The 17,135-nt window shown below is 39.9% G+C and overlaps 1 protein-coding gene across 2 annotated transcripts in view; it reads left to right on the top strand.

Moving 5' to 3' along the window:
- The window catches only part of gpm6bb (glycoprotein M6Bb), a 29,832-nt gene that overhangs the window by 10,910 nt on the left and 1,787 nt on the right, over positions 1–17,135 (top strand). The window contains exons 2-7 of one of the 2 annotated variants that reach the window (XM_023951230.2): positions 12,475–12,661; positions 13,215–13,371; positions 13,505–13,673; positions 14,767–14,840; positions 14,931–14,996; positions 15,384–16,827. In XM_023951230.2, the coding sequence (XP_023806998.1) occupies positions 12,475–12,661; positions 13,215–13,371; positions 13,505–13,673; positions 14,767–14,840; positions 14,931–14,996; positions 15,384–15,464 (734 nt within the window). In that variant the 3' untranslated portion in view covers positions 15,465–16,827. Of the gene's footprint in view, positions 1–12,474; positions 12,662–13,214; positions 13,372–13,504; positions 13,674–14,766; positions 14,841–14,930; positions 14,997–15,383; positions 16,828–17,135 lie in introns of those variants that run through there. The other variant, XM_023951229.2, reaches the window with a different exon arrangement.

Below are 17,135 nucleotides of genomic sequence, written 5' to 3'. Positions count from 1 at the left end.
ACTGGAAACCTTTTAAAACTTTTATCATGACTAAAATCAAACATGAGCATTCCGTAGGAAAATCGTCTGTAAAGCTTTTTGTTTGGCAACATTCCCCTTTTTTGTTGAAACTTTTTACACATTGAATCAGCTAATTAAATATTCTATTTTTGGTTTGCTTGAGGATCTGATTAGTTTGTATTAAAGTCAAAACGTCCTTTTGCAGTGAAGAGACATAGAAACCAGTACAACTTTATCACAACTATAATCAGTCCTCAACTTATTGCCCTTTTGACAGTTAAATCAAAGCAAATCCGAGTAAGTGGATTATGTTTTTTGTTTAAAAGGCAGGCTTAAGCCTCATGATTCTTCTTACAGAAGACTTTTTTTAAAAAGATTTTTGTAATAACTAACTTTTCAGATCACGACTGTTTTCATTTAGTTTTAAAGACACAAAATAGTTTTTTTTTTCACTTAATTAAAGTTCTGTTCTGATGAAAAGCGTGTTTTTGACATGTTCTTGTGGCATTTTTCTGATGATGGAGGACATCTATAAAGAACATTTTTTTTTTTTTTTTTTTGTGAGTGGGCCATTGGCTCCCTGCACCACTCCGCAATGGGGAAAGAATAATGGGGGCGGGGTTTCTCCACAACTGTCCCGCCCACAACTCTGAGGTGAATTTCTAATAAATTACAGCTGTTCTGCAGAATCTATGTCTGAGAAAACAACTCAAACGATGGACAACTTTAGATAACTTCTTCTGCTTACTGTCGCACCAAACCAAGGTGGCAGTATCCAAACCCATGTAAGCTAGAGCGGCAGGATAATGGGGAGCATGTGTGCCTCTGCCTCCAGCTCACTTTGGCCCAAAACCGCAGCAGCAGCGGAGGTGCCAGAGACTCTGGCTTGTAAAGTCAATTTCAGAGTAACAAAAATGGCTGCCAGGCATCCCTGAGTGAGTGTTGCTTCTTTTCCAGTCCAAAACGCGATGGTAAGGCAAACATGCAATTAAAGGAGTGCTGAGTCAGGCGACCTGGCCATTGTTTGGTCAAACACTGGAGGGAGAAATAAAACCTGAATTCAGATGTAAAGCACGTCTCTGCTGGCGCTGTGTCGATTAATAAGAAACGATTTATTGGTTGATGGATATTTTATATCTCCTCAAATGGTATGGTGGTTGGTGTAAAGACAATATCTTAGAGGTTTAATAATATTGGGTTCATGGTTTACTTAAACTCAACAAGTGGAAACTAAAATTCTTCACATTGCTGAGCATTTTGAACCCTTGAACTAAAGCTGGAAGAAGACAGTTTGAGGTTTTTTGTGTTAAAACTGCTTCTTGCTTGATGATCAGAAAAAAACATCGACTTTGACCAGTTCATGTGATTGAAGGTCTTTGAGGTCACATTTAGATGGATTGTAAGGAGAAAAACAGCTTCATTTAGCCTTTGTTCTTTACTCTGCTGTGACACTGAGCATGGTGTCTGATTTTTTTTCTTTCTGTGTACCCAAAAAGGTTACAAGGAAAAAATAAATGAAAAGTTCCCTGTTCTTAGGATTGTGACTGAGCACAAGGATCATTATAAAACCTCAGTCCACTGTGGTTTCTCCTCTCACTCCACATATATCTCATCATAATGAAATTTGGCCTTTTTTCTTTTTTTTTAGGGATAAAGCTCTGAATTTTTTTCATAGAAAAAAATACAGCAATTGTTTTTTTTCTTCTACAAACCCATAACTGTTTAGCCAAAGTTTTGCATAACTTAAAATTGTTCTTCCACGGGCCTGAGGAAGAAAATGGGTCAGTAAACAAATGGATCCATATAATTGGTTTGTTGTGCAGAGTTCCAGTAATCAATGAGTCGGGTTCATACCGAACATCCCAGTGACACACAGCCCAGATCGACAGATGAGGAGATCTGAAAGTAGGTCAGCCTCAGTCCTCTGGAATGAAGCTTTGTGACAGCAAGAAATTGCCAAAACAATGTTTACAAAAATCTTTCGTCCAAATTCGGGGAATGTTTCTTCCATGAGTGCAGGAGAAATGTTCCAGGATGCTTGGGCAGTCATTCCAACTCTCTGCTGCAGGCTTTTTTTTTTTTTTACTCATATTAAACCTTGAGTTCTTGCTCACACAATCCACTCTTCCAGATTGGCTCGATCCATCCTCTCTGTCTGCTGCAGTGAGCCTGTTTTCTCAGGCTGTCATTGGGTTTAAGTGGTACCCGAGCTAAGGCACAGAACTCTGAGAACTCTGTCAGTGTGAACGAGGCAGAGTGTGGGTCTTCATGGATGAATGAGCACTGTGGAGCATTCAGGCCCCCCAGTTTCACAACTTTGAAAGGTTGACCCACAATGAAGCCTCCTTCATCACTATTCAGATTGTGTTCTCAAAAAAAGGGAGTGGCCCTGCCTCAACGCAAAGCCTGGAGCATGCAGGCTTCACTGCCTACATTCATTCACATTAAAGTTCTATTTTTCCACTGGCACCGAGTGTGTCTTGAGTTTTTGGCAAAGCCGAGGCTGATCCATCTGTATTTCTTTGGCTTTAAGTCTCAAGGCCCGTTCACACCGGGACGAATTTCGCCGGCGATTTTCGCCGACGTTTAACGCCTCGTGACTAAACAAAGGGCACCAATGAGAGTGTGCACACCGACGCGAAAAAACGCCAGGCGTCAAAGCGTCAAAAAAAAAAACGCCTCGGGTTCGTTTTCTTTTTTTGACGCCTCGCGTCGAAATCTATTCGACCAATGAGAATGGCGCTTTTGCACACGCGTCTGGAGCTTCTGAAGTTACAGTAAAACACAACTTGGGGGCGCTCAAACACAAAACTGCCTTTCTGAGCACACATACCAGCGAAGAAGATAGACGCCAAGTAGCGTCTACACTGCCGCGAAGAAATAATGACGGACATTCTAAAATATCCGCGAACCAAGCACCAGTTGGAGCTACTGATGCTTGAAATATTCATGTTTTCTTTGTATTATTCTGACAAGCGCGTAAATACTTGCTCTCTTCTTCTGAGTGAAAAGCGACTTTAAGAAGCGTAAAGTTGCGCAGCGCCACCTTGTGTACAGGAGTATTTCTGTTTACATTAAGCGCCATCTAATGTCAGGGAATGAAATTGCATGTTTGCTCGGCTCATCGTCAGCGAAAATCGCCTGGGTGTGAACACAAAAAACATGGCGAAAAACGCTGGCGAATAACGCCTGGCGAATATTCGTCCCGGTGTGTACGGGCACACTGATCATCTTTTAATCTATTTTCAAAGCGTTCTCAGTGGTCTTTTAATTACGATCATGCCATTTTTAGCCAAAATCAAGAAATCTGTGTGGGTTTCTTGGACATAGTTTCTGCAGAGCGACAGTAAGTCCTTAGAAATTTGTCCCTAAGTTTCGTGCGGTACCACTGATGTGGAGAATGCCTACCTCTACTTTTCATTGTCCCTTTCTTTACAATCTCCCGCAAGCTTGCAGCCCCTAACACCTGTAACCTAACATAACCAGTGCAACAAAAAGTGGAGAGCAATACAGGCGAAATCCAGCCGTACATTTTTGAGCCAGGAAAACAAAGATATTCATGCATCTATTTGTCTCGAGTGGATTCATCGGAATGGAGCAGAGGAGGGAGCTAGTGGCTTTCTTTCCATTGTAGGTTCTACGTCACACCGACGAGCTTTTCCAACAACATTATTTTTGTCTGCTCTTGAGTCACAAGGATTTAAAAAAGTAATTATCAGAAATGCAATTTGGAGCTTAACTTTCTCAATATATGTACTCCATCATGAGGAAGAAATGCCACAAGAACATCTTAAACACGCCAAAAACATTATTTTCTTTGGAGTCCTTAACTTACTTATTAAGGTCCAAATTTGAAAGAAAATTCATAAAAAAATGTATACATTTTTACTAATTTTGTTTACATTAGCAGCAGAGATTTTTTTCAGCTTTTTTGAATGTGGCGGAGTAATAAAGCTCTGGTCGTTCTTGCAGCTGTTGTTTCTACAGTGCCATTTATCCAGGTTTTCACAGGACTTGCACACGAAATGCTTCAGGATTAGTATAGCAGTTGTTGTTATGGGATCCCCATTAAGTTTTCTTCCCTGACCCCTGTTGCTCCCCTCCTGGGCTAACCCCCCCCCCCCCCCCCCCCCCCCCATTTCTGAGGTTTAGCATCCGTGAGAAGAGTCCTCTCCCCCCTGATCTGAAAGGCCTCTCTCATTAGCATGCCTCTGGGGCTTCTTGGCCTGTTGTTGCCAAACAAACACAGCCAAGATCCTCTTCTCCGTCTTCCCCACTATCTATTGTCCAGGCGTCTCTCATCATCACATTTGTCTCTGTTATTCTAGCTGCTTCTCCTCCTAACACCCTCACGTCTGCTTGCTTTTAAAATCTCTCAAAATTTAGTCTGCCTTGTTGAATCTGTTTCAGCCATTTTCACGAGGTGCTTCCTCTGTTGTCCAAGTCAGCCCAGAGGATGCTGTGCTTCCCTGTTTGGATCCGTCTTCTTTTCATGTGTCCGCTTTATGGCTTAGAGGTTAGCAGATGTAGGGGAGAGCGCGGTCAGGGGTCTGTTAATGTATGCTGCAGGAGCAGAGGGCATATGGTGGCAATCAGAGGATTAAGAGTTCACCCTCGACCACAACCCCACATAGTCGGCCCCCGCTTAAAGACTGTAGTCCAGTGGGAAAAAAAGAGCTTCCATATCCTTTTTCAGCACATCAGCTTTCCCTTAGCAAAAGGTAGTACACTTGAGGTTTATTTTATTAAGTATACTTGAGTACATTATAGCAATTAAACTATAGACTAGGGGTGTCCAAATGTACGCAGCACTGTGGATTTGATACCCATATATCTGTTCCTCTTGTTTGGCCCCTTCAGGTTGTTGCCATAGATTTACAATGACTCATAACATAATTTAGTCAATCACAATCAAGAAATTGTTCACACAGTTCCTAGAAAATGCTGGGAGCTGCATATTATTGATTTTATGACAGGAGCCTGTGGGCCAGTGGAATTTTCAACGCGGGCTGCATTTGGCCCACGGGCCAGACTTTGGACATGCCTGCTGTAGACCATAAGTGTATTGTAGGAAGTATACTAACTTAATACTTCTTCAGAATAAATTAGAACAAATTTATTTTTCATTATATAGATAATATCTAAGAAGTAAATGTCTAGTGCCTCACTTTTAGTATAGACTAAGGTTGTATCTGAATTTCTTCCCTATGCACAACATGCACTATATAGTGCGTACGCCATTTTAATTCCAAAATCCAGTGTGTTTGAAATTTCCCAGAAGCCTCTGAGAGAAAACGGTGAGCATCTATGCTTACTATATTAGCAAATATCATTATTGTGAAGAAGAACATGTTCTTAATAGCTTTCCTGGTTAAATAAAGGTTAAATTAAAAAGAAAAAAAATATATATATAACCACAGTGCATTGCAATCAAACAATTTTCATGTGAAAAAATATATATTTAATTAAAAAAAAATCAAGTTTTCATCTTCAGAACACAGTGGATTCCTAAATAATTTTGGTAAAATGTTTATATTTTTAGGTTTTCACTTCGGGAAATTGGTCGTAGTGAACATAGTGTCCGAATTGCACTATATAGTCCCGCACTGTAGTTTTTTAGTAGTTGGAGAGTAAGGAGGGAATTTGGACACAACCTTGTACACTTAAATGGAGCACTTTTTGCTTAGGGTTTACATGGAACTAAATCGAATGTCCTGAATTTCTTTTTACTGAGCCTGATAAAGCGTGACTCATGATCTACAAGCAGCACCTCGCATTGTTTCTACATGAAACCCAGCACAAAAATGCACCTTTTGTTTTAGGAAACCAGAATGAAAACAGGAAATACAGTGCGAAGGTGGAAGCAACAGGGATGGAAGAGAGAATCTGCTGAAAAAAAACATTTTCGTTGGATAGAAGGGAAACAGCCATGAAAACTGCACGCAGAAACCAAGACTGGAGGCAGAACAAAAGAGAAATCCCAGAGCTGACTCTGGGCTTTCAATGCTGATCAGACTTTCTTCAGCTTGATTGCTTTGTTTCCATAACAGATCAGCAGACATCATTGTACATTTGTGTTCAATATATTGTTAATTTAATAATAATTTAGTTTGTGCAAGATTGCTGTTGCTTTAGCTGCTTTGCATCCATGAGCTTTGTTTTCTGAATTCAATCAACGCAGGAGGTGTTGAGTATTGCCGCCGGTCACCATTATGGAAGAGGAGATCAGTCAAGTTAAACAGATGAGATGAATGGAAAGTGTAGTGATGCATGAACCAGTTTGAGTGCCAAAATACTTAGCCACAAGTTATTAAAGTTATTAAACACTTCTGCACTGAAACATTTACAATTAATTTCCCTAATTTGGGTTATTTTTATGATCAATTTAGCCTTTTTTTAAGCTTTCAAACAACAAACTCGGCAGAATGTGACTTAGATGGGTTGAATTAGTGGAGGAAAATGAGGAGCAGCGGCATCTGGCAATAAGCTGTGCTTCATGAGTTGTTGTTCTGTGCAGAGATTTGACGTGAGAGAGGAGCGTAAACAAAAACAAAAAATCATACAGTGTGTTTATCCATTTCTCCTCATGACATATCTAGATGTCACCAAAGCAATCAGCTGGAGGTGAGTCCTAGTCAATCCTGCATCCTTCTTTTAAACGATATTTTGGAGATTAAATTAAAATATGTTCTTCATTGGAAAAAGCATTTGAGCCAACAACATCCTGCACTTTTCCACCATATGTTCTCAAACATGGTTTTCTGACAGGTGGTTCTGATAGAATAATAAACACAAATGCTTAGCATTAGCTGTAAAAGACACATCTGCTTGTAATGAGCCAGAATTGGAACAGAATGCTGTTTTTTCTAATGGACCTGGAAGGCTGTTAGTGTTTCAGCTCAGAAAATGGAAAACTGGTTTTGTCTTTAACTGAAACGGTTTTTCTTAATGTAGATTTTTTCTCTTTACCCCTTGATGACTGAATTTATTAGCTATGAAAAAATGTTTTATGCTAAATGGAGGTCATTTTGGAGTTGAAGTGGTTTGATGCATATTTGCATCAATAGGCATTGATGAGTAAATAGATGTCGGATTGTTTTATTTATATTTTTCTATAAATATTGTAAAGAGAATGCATTAATTTTACTCATTGGAGGAAAATCTAAATTAATTTCTGCTGTAAATCCTATGGGTAGCATATTTTTCATTCTTTCATCTTCTAAACAGTTTGTTCCCTTTCGGGGCCACTTGAGGACGAAGGCTATAGGGACACTCTGGACAGGTCGACAGTCTGTCGCAGGGCCACAATCACACACCCATGCACACTCACACCTATGGACAATTTACAGTAACCAATTAACCTATGAAGCATGTTTTTGGACGGGGGGGAGGAAGCCAGAGTCCCGGGAGAAAACCCACGCATGCAAAGATGTTCTGTTTCAGGTCCCCCAGCCGAGACTTCAACCAGGGGCCTTCTTGCTGTGAGGCAAGAGTGCTAACCACTGTGCTACCGTGCAGCCCAGGCGTATTTTTGCATTTGCAATTTTCAAGTTATATAACTGAACTGATAGCCTGTTTTGTAATTCTGCATTTAAAGTTAGTTAATTAAGCTAACCCAAATGTGGAAATATCGAAGCCAAGGTCCCAGTGGGAAAATGAAGCTGTGATTACTCAATGACTGGGTTTCTCAAGAAGCGCCGTCAGCTGCAAGAGTTAACGATGATCCCGAGCTCCAGCAAGCTGCAGTGACGCACAGCTGTGATAATGTATTTAGAGGAACCAGGACAAACATTTGCTGTGAGTCAGCCAACTATGACTTCAAAAGATAAAATATTTCACAAAAAGACAACAAAGAAAACTGCAAAAAATATTAAATAAAAACATTTCTGTGGGGATTTAACTGGATTTAAATGGATATAGTGTTGTTGTAAATCTTTGGAACTTTTTTTTTTTTTTTTTTTTTTAAACTGCATTTTATAATCCCAGGAATATATATTCCTTTTTTCCAGCAACATCTTTAAATATTTATTTTGGTGCATATTTCCCAAACTTACGGCTAAACTTGTTTCATGTAGTTTTTCCACTACTTTTTTCTTTCTTTCTCATTAACCGTCTGTATGAGCGACAGATTTGATAAACAGGATCCTCTCGGAGAGAGGGTGGTGGCTTCTGTGGTCCATTGTAGCCACTCTGTGTGGAGGGGCACACAGGATGGAGCCCGGCAGTGGGCTTTTTACTGGACCCTTCAGCCTTTGGACCGGAAGAGCAGAGTCATGGCTCACTGCTGCTCTGAAAGGCCTCTGAGAGTCCAGTGTGATGGACAGTCCTGGACTTCACACACTGGCCCTTTGTGTTGAAGTTTCTCGGACCCTCAGTCTTTTTTATTTTTCTACTTCCCCAACTTTTTTTCCACACAGAAACTACTCTCCCTTCTCTCCCTGTGACCCTAAAGTGACAAACAAATGTTCTGCTTTCAGACCAGACACTGTCACAACCAATAGTTGCTAAACTTATCAATCTAACACTGTTTTGATACCGTCTGCTCTTCTTGCATTCCTGTCCTGCTGTAAGTAGATGAGGACTGAAGTCTGTTGAAGAGTTTTCAGTTCTACCAAGCAGAATTAGTCAAAGATTGGGAGCATGTGAAAGCCATTGGAGGGCCCAATGTGATTTTTTTTCTTCTCCCCCCCCCCCCCCCCCCCCCCATGCGCATGCTACACTGTGCTGAACAGGCCAGTAGGCTCAGGGTATCATTCACTCTTCTCATATCCAGCTGGGAATCATAAAATGCAGAGACTGGTATTTCTTTTTGGCAAAAAAGATAAATGGGGTTTTTCTTTTTTCAATGCATCTCTGTACTGAACAGAGCTTTGACAGCTTTGTGAGTTGTCTCCTTTAGAGAGGAAAAGCTGCTAAGGTAAATCTAAATCATATTTCTCGACTCTTCTTTTTAGTTTAGCAACTGCAAAATAATCTCAGTTTAAGAAAATCTTTAAGAGTCTTTTCGAAGAATTCAACTCTGCTTTTCATCAGTTTCTACCAGAATAAAAGTCATTTGTGTCCTTTTTATGGATATCAAAACTTACCCAACTTCTTCAGCTAAGAAAGATTCAAAGAAAGAATAAATTGGACATTGATGAGACATGTTTGCAGATTTCTGCTCACTTAAAAACTGGTTTGTGTTTATTAAAGTAATCTGATATCAGCACTGATCTGTAATAAAATCTTGTGTGCAGCGTTGCATGTTTGCGGCAGTATTTTCTGGTTGTGACATGATTAATCTGAGCCAAAGGTGTGGCCACCTGCCAGCTTTTTTCTTAAGAAAGAAAAAAAGCTGAAGCAACCCTGGAGACTAAAAAAATCAGACTTGATTATATAATGTCAGACATAATCCCAATGCTTACTGATCATGACTGTTTCAAAGCTGCTTTCATGGTGACTGACCAACTCAATAGTTGAGAAACAGCTGTTCAAGTTATCTCTTGACACAGGTCTGACAACATGACTGTTGATCTGGCGAGATTTTTCTCACCACTTAATATGTGACTCAAGATTTCTGCAGTGAGTCATCCCAGCAGAAATCTCCAGGCACTTTCCTAAGTGATGACTGAATATTTATGCTTTGGGTTTAGACATGTCCAGGCTGTGCAAACATTAAAACCGTACGCTTATTATTGCTTGTTGGCAGTTTGATTCTCTTTTATAGCAGAGCTGTTTAGGTTGATATTTCAGAAATATTATGCATTTTCGTGGTACAAGCACCAAATTTTGCATGGGTTGCACTTCAGGATCTCCTCTTTCGGTAAAACATGTTTGCCACGAGAAAAATCCAAAATGATGGCTATACGCTCAATTGTAACAAAAACTTCAATGTCTATCTGCCCCAGTCTCAACATGCAAATGCAATCTTTTAACTTGAGGGGTACCTATAGAATACTATGGTATTTCGGAAAGAGGGGGTACTATTAATGCAGTTTATAACTGTGCACTTTTAACTGTATGCAACTGTATTGTCTTGCATTCATCTTAGACCTGTTGTTCTGAAGTCTTCTGCTTCTTTTACTGTTTTGATTTGTGGAACATATTCATAACAACTGTCTGAACAATCAGTTCAGGAAGTTCCAGAGCCATCCCCAAAACAGAGCCAGCTAACTTATCAGCTCACTCAGAGCCGGTTTGGCTTTAACTCAGCTTGCTGCTGAAGATAATGCAAAGAAATATGAGCTCAAAGAAAATTTAAATATCGGTCTCTTTTGACTTTTGAGGATTTGTACTTTTTTTTTCTTTACCTCCATGATTTAATGTCTGATTTTATACCCAGTATGAAGTACGTTTTTTTTAAGACATCCACAAAGTAGTCCATCATTTATCTGTACGCACTGTACTTGGTGTTCTGTCCACCATTGATAGACCCAACAACTTCAGGGTCATCTGAGTGCTTCTGCAGCTGACAGGGGCAGGACTGAAAATCTGTGAATTGCACAGCTATTTTGTTCATTTACTTGAAAGCATCTAGACCGCATGTTAAATTCCATAGTTGGGATTAGTCAGAACGAGCAGCGCTTTCCTTCACAGGGATTTTATTTACTTAAAAGCTGGGCTCCTGTGGAACGTTGTGATCTGCAGCCCCCTCTCCCCTCTGATGTTCTCGCAGCAGAAATGTGGGCTGCGGCTGAAGTTAGTGTCTTTGCTGAGGGAACCCTTGTTGAGTTGTGGTCCAAATGCCTCCATGGCAACTCATCTCCGCTCAATGTGGGATGGAAATATTTTTCTATCTCCCGGTGCAACACAAACAGTCAGTGAGGTTTGCGACTGTGAAGGTATTGGCTCAGCAGTGTTAAAACAGTATTTATCTGTTCTTGTGTATCATTTTTAGGAGTGTAAACATGGATGAACTTTAAAAGTCGTTTCAGGCAAACAAGAATATCACATATTACCGAAAGAGGGGATCCTGAGGTACATTCCATGCAATCATTTCCATGTGTATGTAAGTATTTAACAACATACAAATTGGCAAATTATAAAGATAATTTAACAATATCGAGTATTTTTTGCCAAGGCACAAATTAAATTAACCGTTGTGCTATCTTAGATGACCTTACATTGACATGTTCTCCCTACCATGACAAAGGTGGATAAAGGTGGAACGATTTAATGTAATCCATGGACACCAGTGAGGTTCACAAATCATTGAAGAAAAAAGGTTCAGCCCACTGTCTTGTGGGTCTAGATGACCCAACTCCCAATGTTAAAGTGCCTAGGATAGCACAAGGGTTAAAGCTGCGAGCAGCGTAGTTTGGCCCACAGGACCCTCACTGGCTACATGCCCTTACTCTTCCCCTTTTTCCCTCCCACACTGATCAGAACTGCACATGACAAATTCATTAAAAAAAAACACTTTTTTCAAAATGACGGTTTTTCTATTGGCTTTATCTCCATAGCAACAATTTTATTTTTTGATCGCCTGGGGTGACGACAGGTCTATATACATTTTTTTTTAAATCAGCAAATGTGAATTTTTTCATTTCCATGGAAACGTAGGTTTTTGTCAACTACGCCCATGTCCCTAATATGTGCACATCATATGTTATACAGTATAGTTTCATTCAGCTTCAGCCAATGACTTGTGTTAACCTTTTTTTTTTACTATAATCTGCTAAAACGTCCAAGCAACAGGGGAACGCCACCTGCAAGCTTGTCGTTCAAAATCTACAACATATTTCCCAAGTAGCTTCCCAATGATGCTTTTTACACAAGTGATTTGGTCCCAATTAATCTCTTTGTAAAACTGTCCATCTTTAAAGTATAAGACCTCTTTAAAAAATGTTTTTGTTTTTATTTATTGTCCATGACATGGTACATTTTTATGGACCTAATTCTTCAGAGTTTGAGATCAAAACAGTTTTAAAAAGGGGCGAGGCCGTATTATTGCTGGTCTAACACTGGGTTGGCGTTTGGGAATGTAAACTGCAGAGCTTTGGCTAAACTAAAAACATCTCTTATCCATGCACACCTTTGGAGAATCCGTTGTGTTTTTGCACCTGTGACTCTGTGACATCAACCTGGTACTACGCTGCGACTGTTTTCTTGTTTCTGTAGTCACTGTGGTGACATTTCAGACTTCAGAAGATCTCATTGGACGAGGCCCACCCATCTGGGTCATTTCCCGCTCATTGCAGTTGGCTGACATAGATTTCCATTACAGAACTCTGACTGGCTGGACTTTCATTGGCACACTTTTAAGTGTGGTAATGAACTGTCAAATGCAACATAAAGGCAGTGGAGAACAGAGGCCTCAGGGGTAAACATGGCTCAGCTGGTGAGGTGTGCAAAGGAAGCTCGCTCCATGAAGCATTACAGGCAAATTTTGAGATATACCAGAACAAATTGTGGTGGATGTTGACAGCAGTTCCCCTCATGTCCGCAAAAGGCCGCAAAAGTAAGAATTTGCATTTCCATGTTTTTTGTCCACAGGTTGCTTTGAGTGCTGCATCAAGTGTTTAGGCGGCGTGCCCTATGCATCCCTGGTGGCGACCATCCTCTGCTTCTCTGGCGTGGCTCTGTTTTGTGGATGCGGCCATGTGGCTCTGACTGGCACTTTGACTATCCTGGAAACCCACTTTTCCAGGGTCACAACCGATCACGCCATGCTCACTGATGTGTAAGTGACAAAGCAGGCTTCAGGGCAGATCCCTGTAAACTCCCAAGAGGAGGATTTATCCGCAAACTGGAAAACCGAAATGTTTGTAACTTTAAAGTAAAGCCCAAACTTAACAGTTTTTTTTAGTGCGGTTTACATTATCAGCTGATATCTTCCCCCACATTCAGCTGATCTCAAAATCTATCCATATATGTTTTTTTTTTAAAGCAGGTCCATAAGTTCCAACAATAAAATAAGACAGTAGATGGGAGTTAGCACATGTTTTATAGATCAGGAAAAACTCAGATTCTCCTTATGGTGGACGATTCCCAGAAACAGGCATCAGCTGTCATCTCCACGTTAAGGTATCTCAGTTAATCACATTCATCTGTTTGCATTTAAGTGATACAAGTTCCTTCTGTTTAATAAATTTTAAGCAAAATAGTAGAGCATGTAGACATTTTCTTGTGCTACATAAATATTTAAGTGCAGCTTAGGCATTTTTTTCCATGTTATGTTGGAGACGGACTATTTTTGCCTCACAATTCTTGACCTTGATGTTCCTCTTTAACAGAATACAGCTGATGCAGTATGTCATCTATGGCATCGCTTCATTTTTCTTCCTGTATGGAATCATTCTGCTTGCCGAGGGCTTCTACACAACCAGTGCTGTCAAGGAGCTCCACAGCGAGTTCAAGACCACCATCTGTGGACGCTGCATCAGTGGAATGGTATGTTAAAACAACCAAGGAGCTGCATGGAACTTTTTAAACAACTCCGTTTTATGGCACATGTGCAAAGACCTTAAAATGTGCACAACAGATCTGATGAAGCAAGCGTTGTGCTGTTTTTTTGCGTTTTCAGTTTGTGTTCCTCACGTACATCCTGGGTGTGGCTTGGCTGGGCGTGTTTGGCTTCTCCGCCGTACCCGTCTTCCTCTTCTACAACATGTGGTCCACCTGTAATGCCATGAATTCTCCAACGTTCAACATAACTAGCATCGACTCCATCTGCGTGGATGTTCGTCAGTACGGTAAGAAAGAAAACGTCTCTTTCAGATCAACCTAAAAGTCCCATTACATGTAGATGATGAGAAAATTATGCATTTTGCAGAGCGACAGTTTTTCACCAAAAATTAATCTGAGTTGTGGGTGGAGCAACCCCACCCCCCTCCCTGTCAACCAACTCTAGGAGCTGTTTGTACGCTCTCCTGCTAGCGTACAGCCCCTGACCCTCCCAACCTAACATTACCAGTACAACAAAAATGGCAAGCAATATTGGAGCTATTCAGACATACAGTATTGAACTAGATTCCAGCTCAGACAAGGAAAACTAAGACGTACATGGATCTATTCTACAAGTGATGGAGCGGAACAGAGAGCTTGTAATCCGCCCAGTATATTTTCGAAGTCAGAAATAAAGTCATTTTTAAACGGCATTTTTTTCCATCTGATTCACATTGGTTTAATTATATAAAAACCCAGAAATGCAATTTTGAGCTCAAAGTCAGACTAAAAAGTCATTTAACCCAGAAACATATTAAAGATCAGAACAACAATTGAAAAAGCAAGATAATTAATAAAAAACATTATATTTTAACAAAAATAATTTACAGAAATCAAAATTATGCGTTAAAAAACAAAGCACAAAATGAAACCGGAAAAGGTAGGTACTATGGAAATGATTGAATCATGAAGCTTGATTTTGGAATTTTGAGTTTATTAAATGCATCTTGAATGTCTGTATGCTAATACAATTTTCATGATTAGTACAGATTATAGTTTTCAGTTGAAATGATGGACGTATGGCAGCGAAACCTCATAGTACTAACCTTTTGTCGTTCTCAATTTACCTTGGTTTAGCTTTTGGTTGTTTATATTAAAATTAAAAGTCTGAAAATAAAAAAATTAAAAATGTTACTAAAAAGCTTTTGTTGCTTTGTGTCCATCCAGATTTCCTCAACAATCTGTTCATTCTGAATATAGAGTTGAATTATAGCCTCTTAGAATCTATTTGTAAACTGTTATCTTCCAAATTTAAATGTTTTGCTTCTTGTAAACCTTTTGCTTAAGCGTGTTTTAGTTGCTAAAATAAATCAAAATTAAAAAAGAATTCTGTTGTTGCAGGAATCATCCCATGGAACGCCACCCCAGGAAGGGCCTGTGGATCTGCTCTTGGTGAAATCTGCAAAACCAGCGATGTAGGTTGACGTTCCACCTCTCCGTTTTTTTTTTTTTTGTTAAAGTGTCCACAGGGACACGTTTTAACTGTCAACTCTTCTTCTTCTCAGTTTTACCTGTCCTATCACCTGTACATCGTGGCGTGCGCCGGGGCAGGAGCCACCGTCATCGCTCTGGTAAGCTCCTCCCTGCTCCTCACCCTCCTCCTTTTAGTCCACCTTTGCACCGTTTGAATGAGCAGCATCAAATGCTCCTTTTCTCCTTTCTGTGTGGTCGATGTAACAAGACCGGAGATGATTATAGGCTAGATTCTCCTCAGCTTTATTTCCATTTGCTGTTTACTATCTGCTTAGCGTTTGTACTTCAATGGGTGGGACCAGTGTGGGGTTGCTATTTCAGCTTTAAAAAAAATTTTTTGGTAATTTTATATATCAGAACTCAGATTTTAAAACCGTTATTTTTTTAAATTTTTCAACTAAAAAGTGACTGATCGCTAACTTGTGGTTACATTATTGAGGTCAACCGCATGTTCTCTTACCACCTTCTCTGTTTTCTTCCACCAGCTGATCTACATGATGGCTACTACTTATAACTTTGCTGTTTTGAAGTTTAAGAGTCGGGAAGACTGCTGCACTAAGTTTTAGTCTGGTCCACAGCGTTTCATTTGGCTGTGCCGACGAGTAGAGACAGTTGCCACTGACGACAAACTAAAAAAAACAAAACAAAAAAAAAAAAATAGAAAGGTCAAAATCTCTTCATTAGTAATCCCATGACTTGTAAATAGCTGGTTGTATGCTTCCTTTAGCATTTGGTATCCAGGGATTTCGCCTGTCTGAGGGCATTTGGTGAAAGTTGTTGGGAGAGTGAGGCGTTGCTTAGTTCACTGGTTTTGTTTCGCTTTTCTAGACTCTTGTTTCTGGAGGTTTGTCTCCATTGTATTCTAGAGAAATGTGCACAGGCAGACATCCACAAAAGTGTTATTTATATGCGTTATGTGTGAAGCTGGTCCTGGCCTGTGAAAAGGTGCCAACTGCACGGAAAATGCAGACACAAAAAACAGTGTTTAGCACGCATCAGTCGGCGGAAGTCAGAGCTGAAATGCAAATCTGCATGAATTTCCCTTTAAGATACTTCTAAGACAGGGATGTCTTAAGGGCCATACTCCTGGATGTTCTCCAACATGCCCTGCTCTAACATGTTCAAATTGGCTGGACAAACCTGTACCAGGTAATCAGTCACGACAAGGGCTTGGTTATCTGGAAATCATGCAGACACGCCGACCCTCGCAGCATGGAGTTGCCTTTAGTTGGTCTAAGACATGGAGCAAACTCACACACATAACCAGCATTAGCCTCTGCTGTTCTGACAGGTGTCTGATGACAACCCACACTTTTATGGCTCCGTGTTTTTGATTCACAGATCAGCCATCTTGATGAGACCGTTAAAAAGTGACTTTGGTCAGTGCTAAAGCAGTAGTCGAGTGCCTTGAGTTTTCTTTTAATTTATTTCTGCAGCCTTTAAATCTACGGTGCCAACCCTTTCACAAGGAAAAAAATCAATATAGTATTTTTTTTTGCACAAATTTAAACTTAAATTGATTTTAAAAACCTTTTCTATATTTTGCTGATGAGAAGATATTTCAAACACAAACTACACCTGCCTACAGTGAAGCAGACATGATTGGGGAAGGTTGTGTAACTCTGCATGAGCCTCAAGCTGCAGTTTATTTCACATATCCTGCAAAATAAAATAAAAAATCCTGTTTTTAGTGTGGCATGAGTTGATTTCTTTTGTATTATGACAGCTGATGCTGGTATAGCTTCAGCTATGAAAATGTTTTCTTTTTATCTCAAAGTGCCATTAAAGAGCCATTTGTAATTTTAACCTTGAGACTGCATGCTTACAATTACTTATACTCCATATTTCATATATTTAATTTCCTCTTAAATGTTACAGAACTGTAGCTATTACTTTCTATATATAAAATAAACAGTCTTTGTTTACAAATGTACTCTTACCTTGTGTCTTTTTTTCTATTGAGGAGTGTGCAGAACTGTATGAAGCACAGACGGGTCGCTGAATTTCATGCTTTGCACTAACCTTCTGCATTTACAGCTGCACAATGCATGCATGCATGCACCACCGCTGTCTTTCTTCCATCACTTTTCCCCCCTATTAACGGTCACGTTCTGGTTTCCTGCAGTTATTGTAACGTCAAAAGTTACAAGAGTTGTCTTTCTGTCATGTCCGGAGATAATCAGTCTAAAAAAAAAGTGAACTGTATGTTCGTAGAGTAGCTCAGTCCTGTAGCTTGC

This window comes from Oryzias latipes, chromosome 21 (genome assembly GCF_053564925.1).
Source record: "Oryzias latipes strain Hd-rR chromosome 21, Olatipes_Hd-rR_3.1".
Lineage (NCBI taxonomy): Eukaryota > Metazoa > Chordata > Actinopteri > Beloniformes > Adrianichthyidae > Oryzias > Oryzias latipes.
This window is presented reverse-complemented; position numbering and strand designations above follow the sequence as displayed.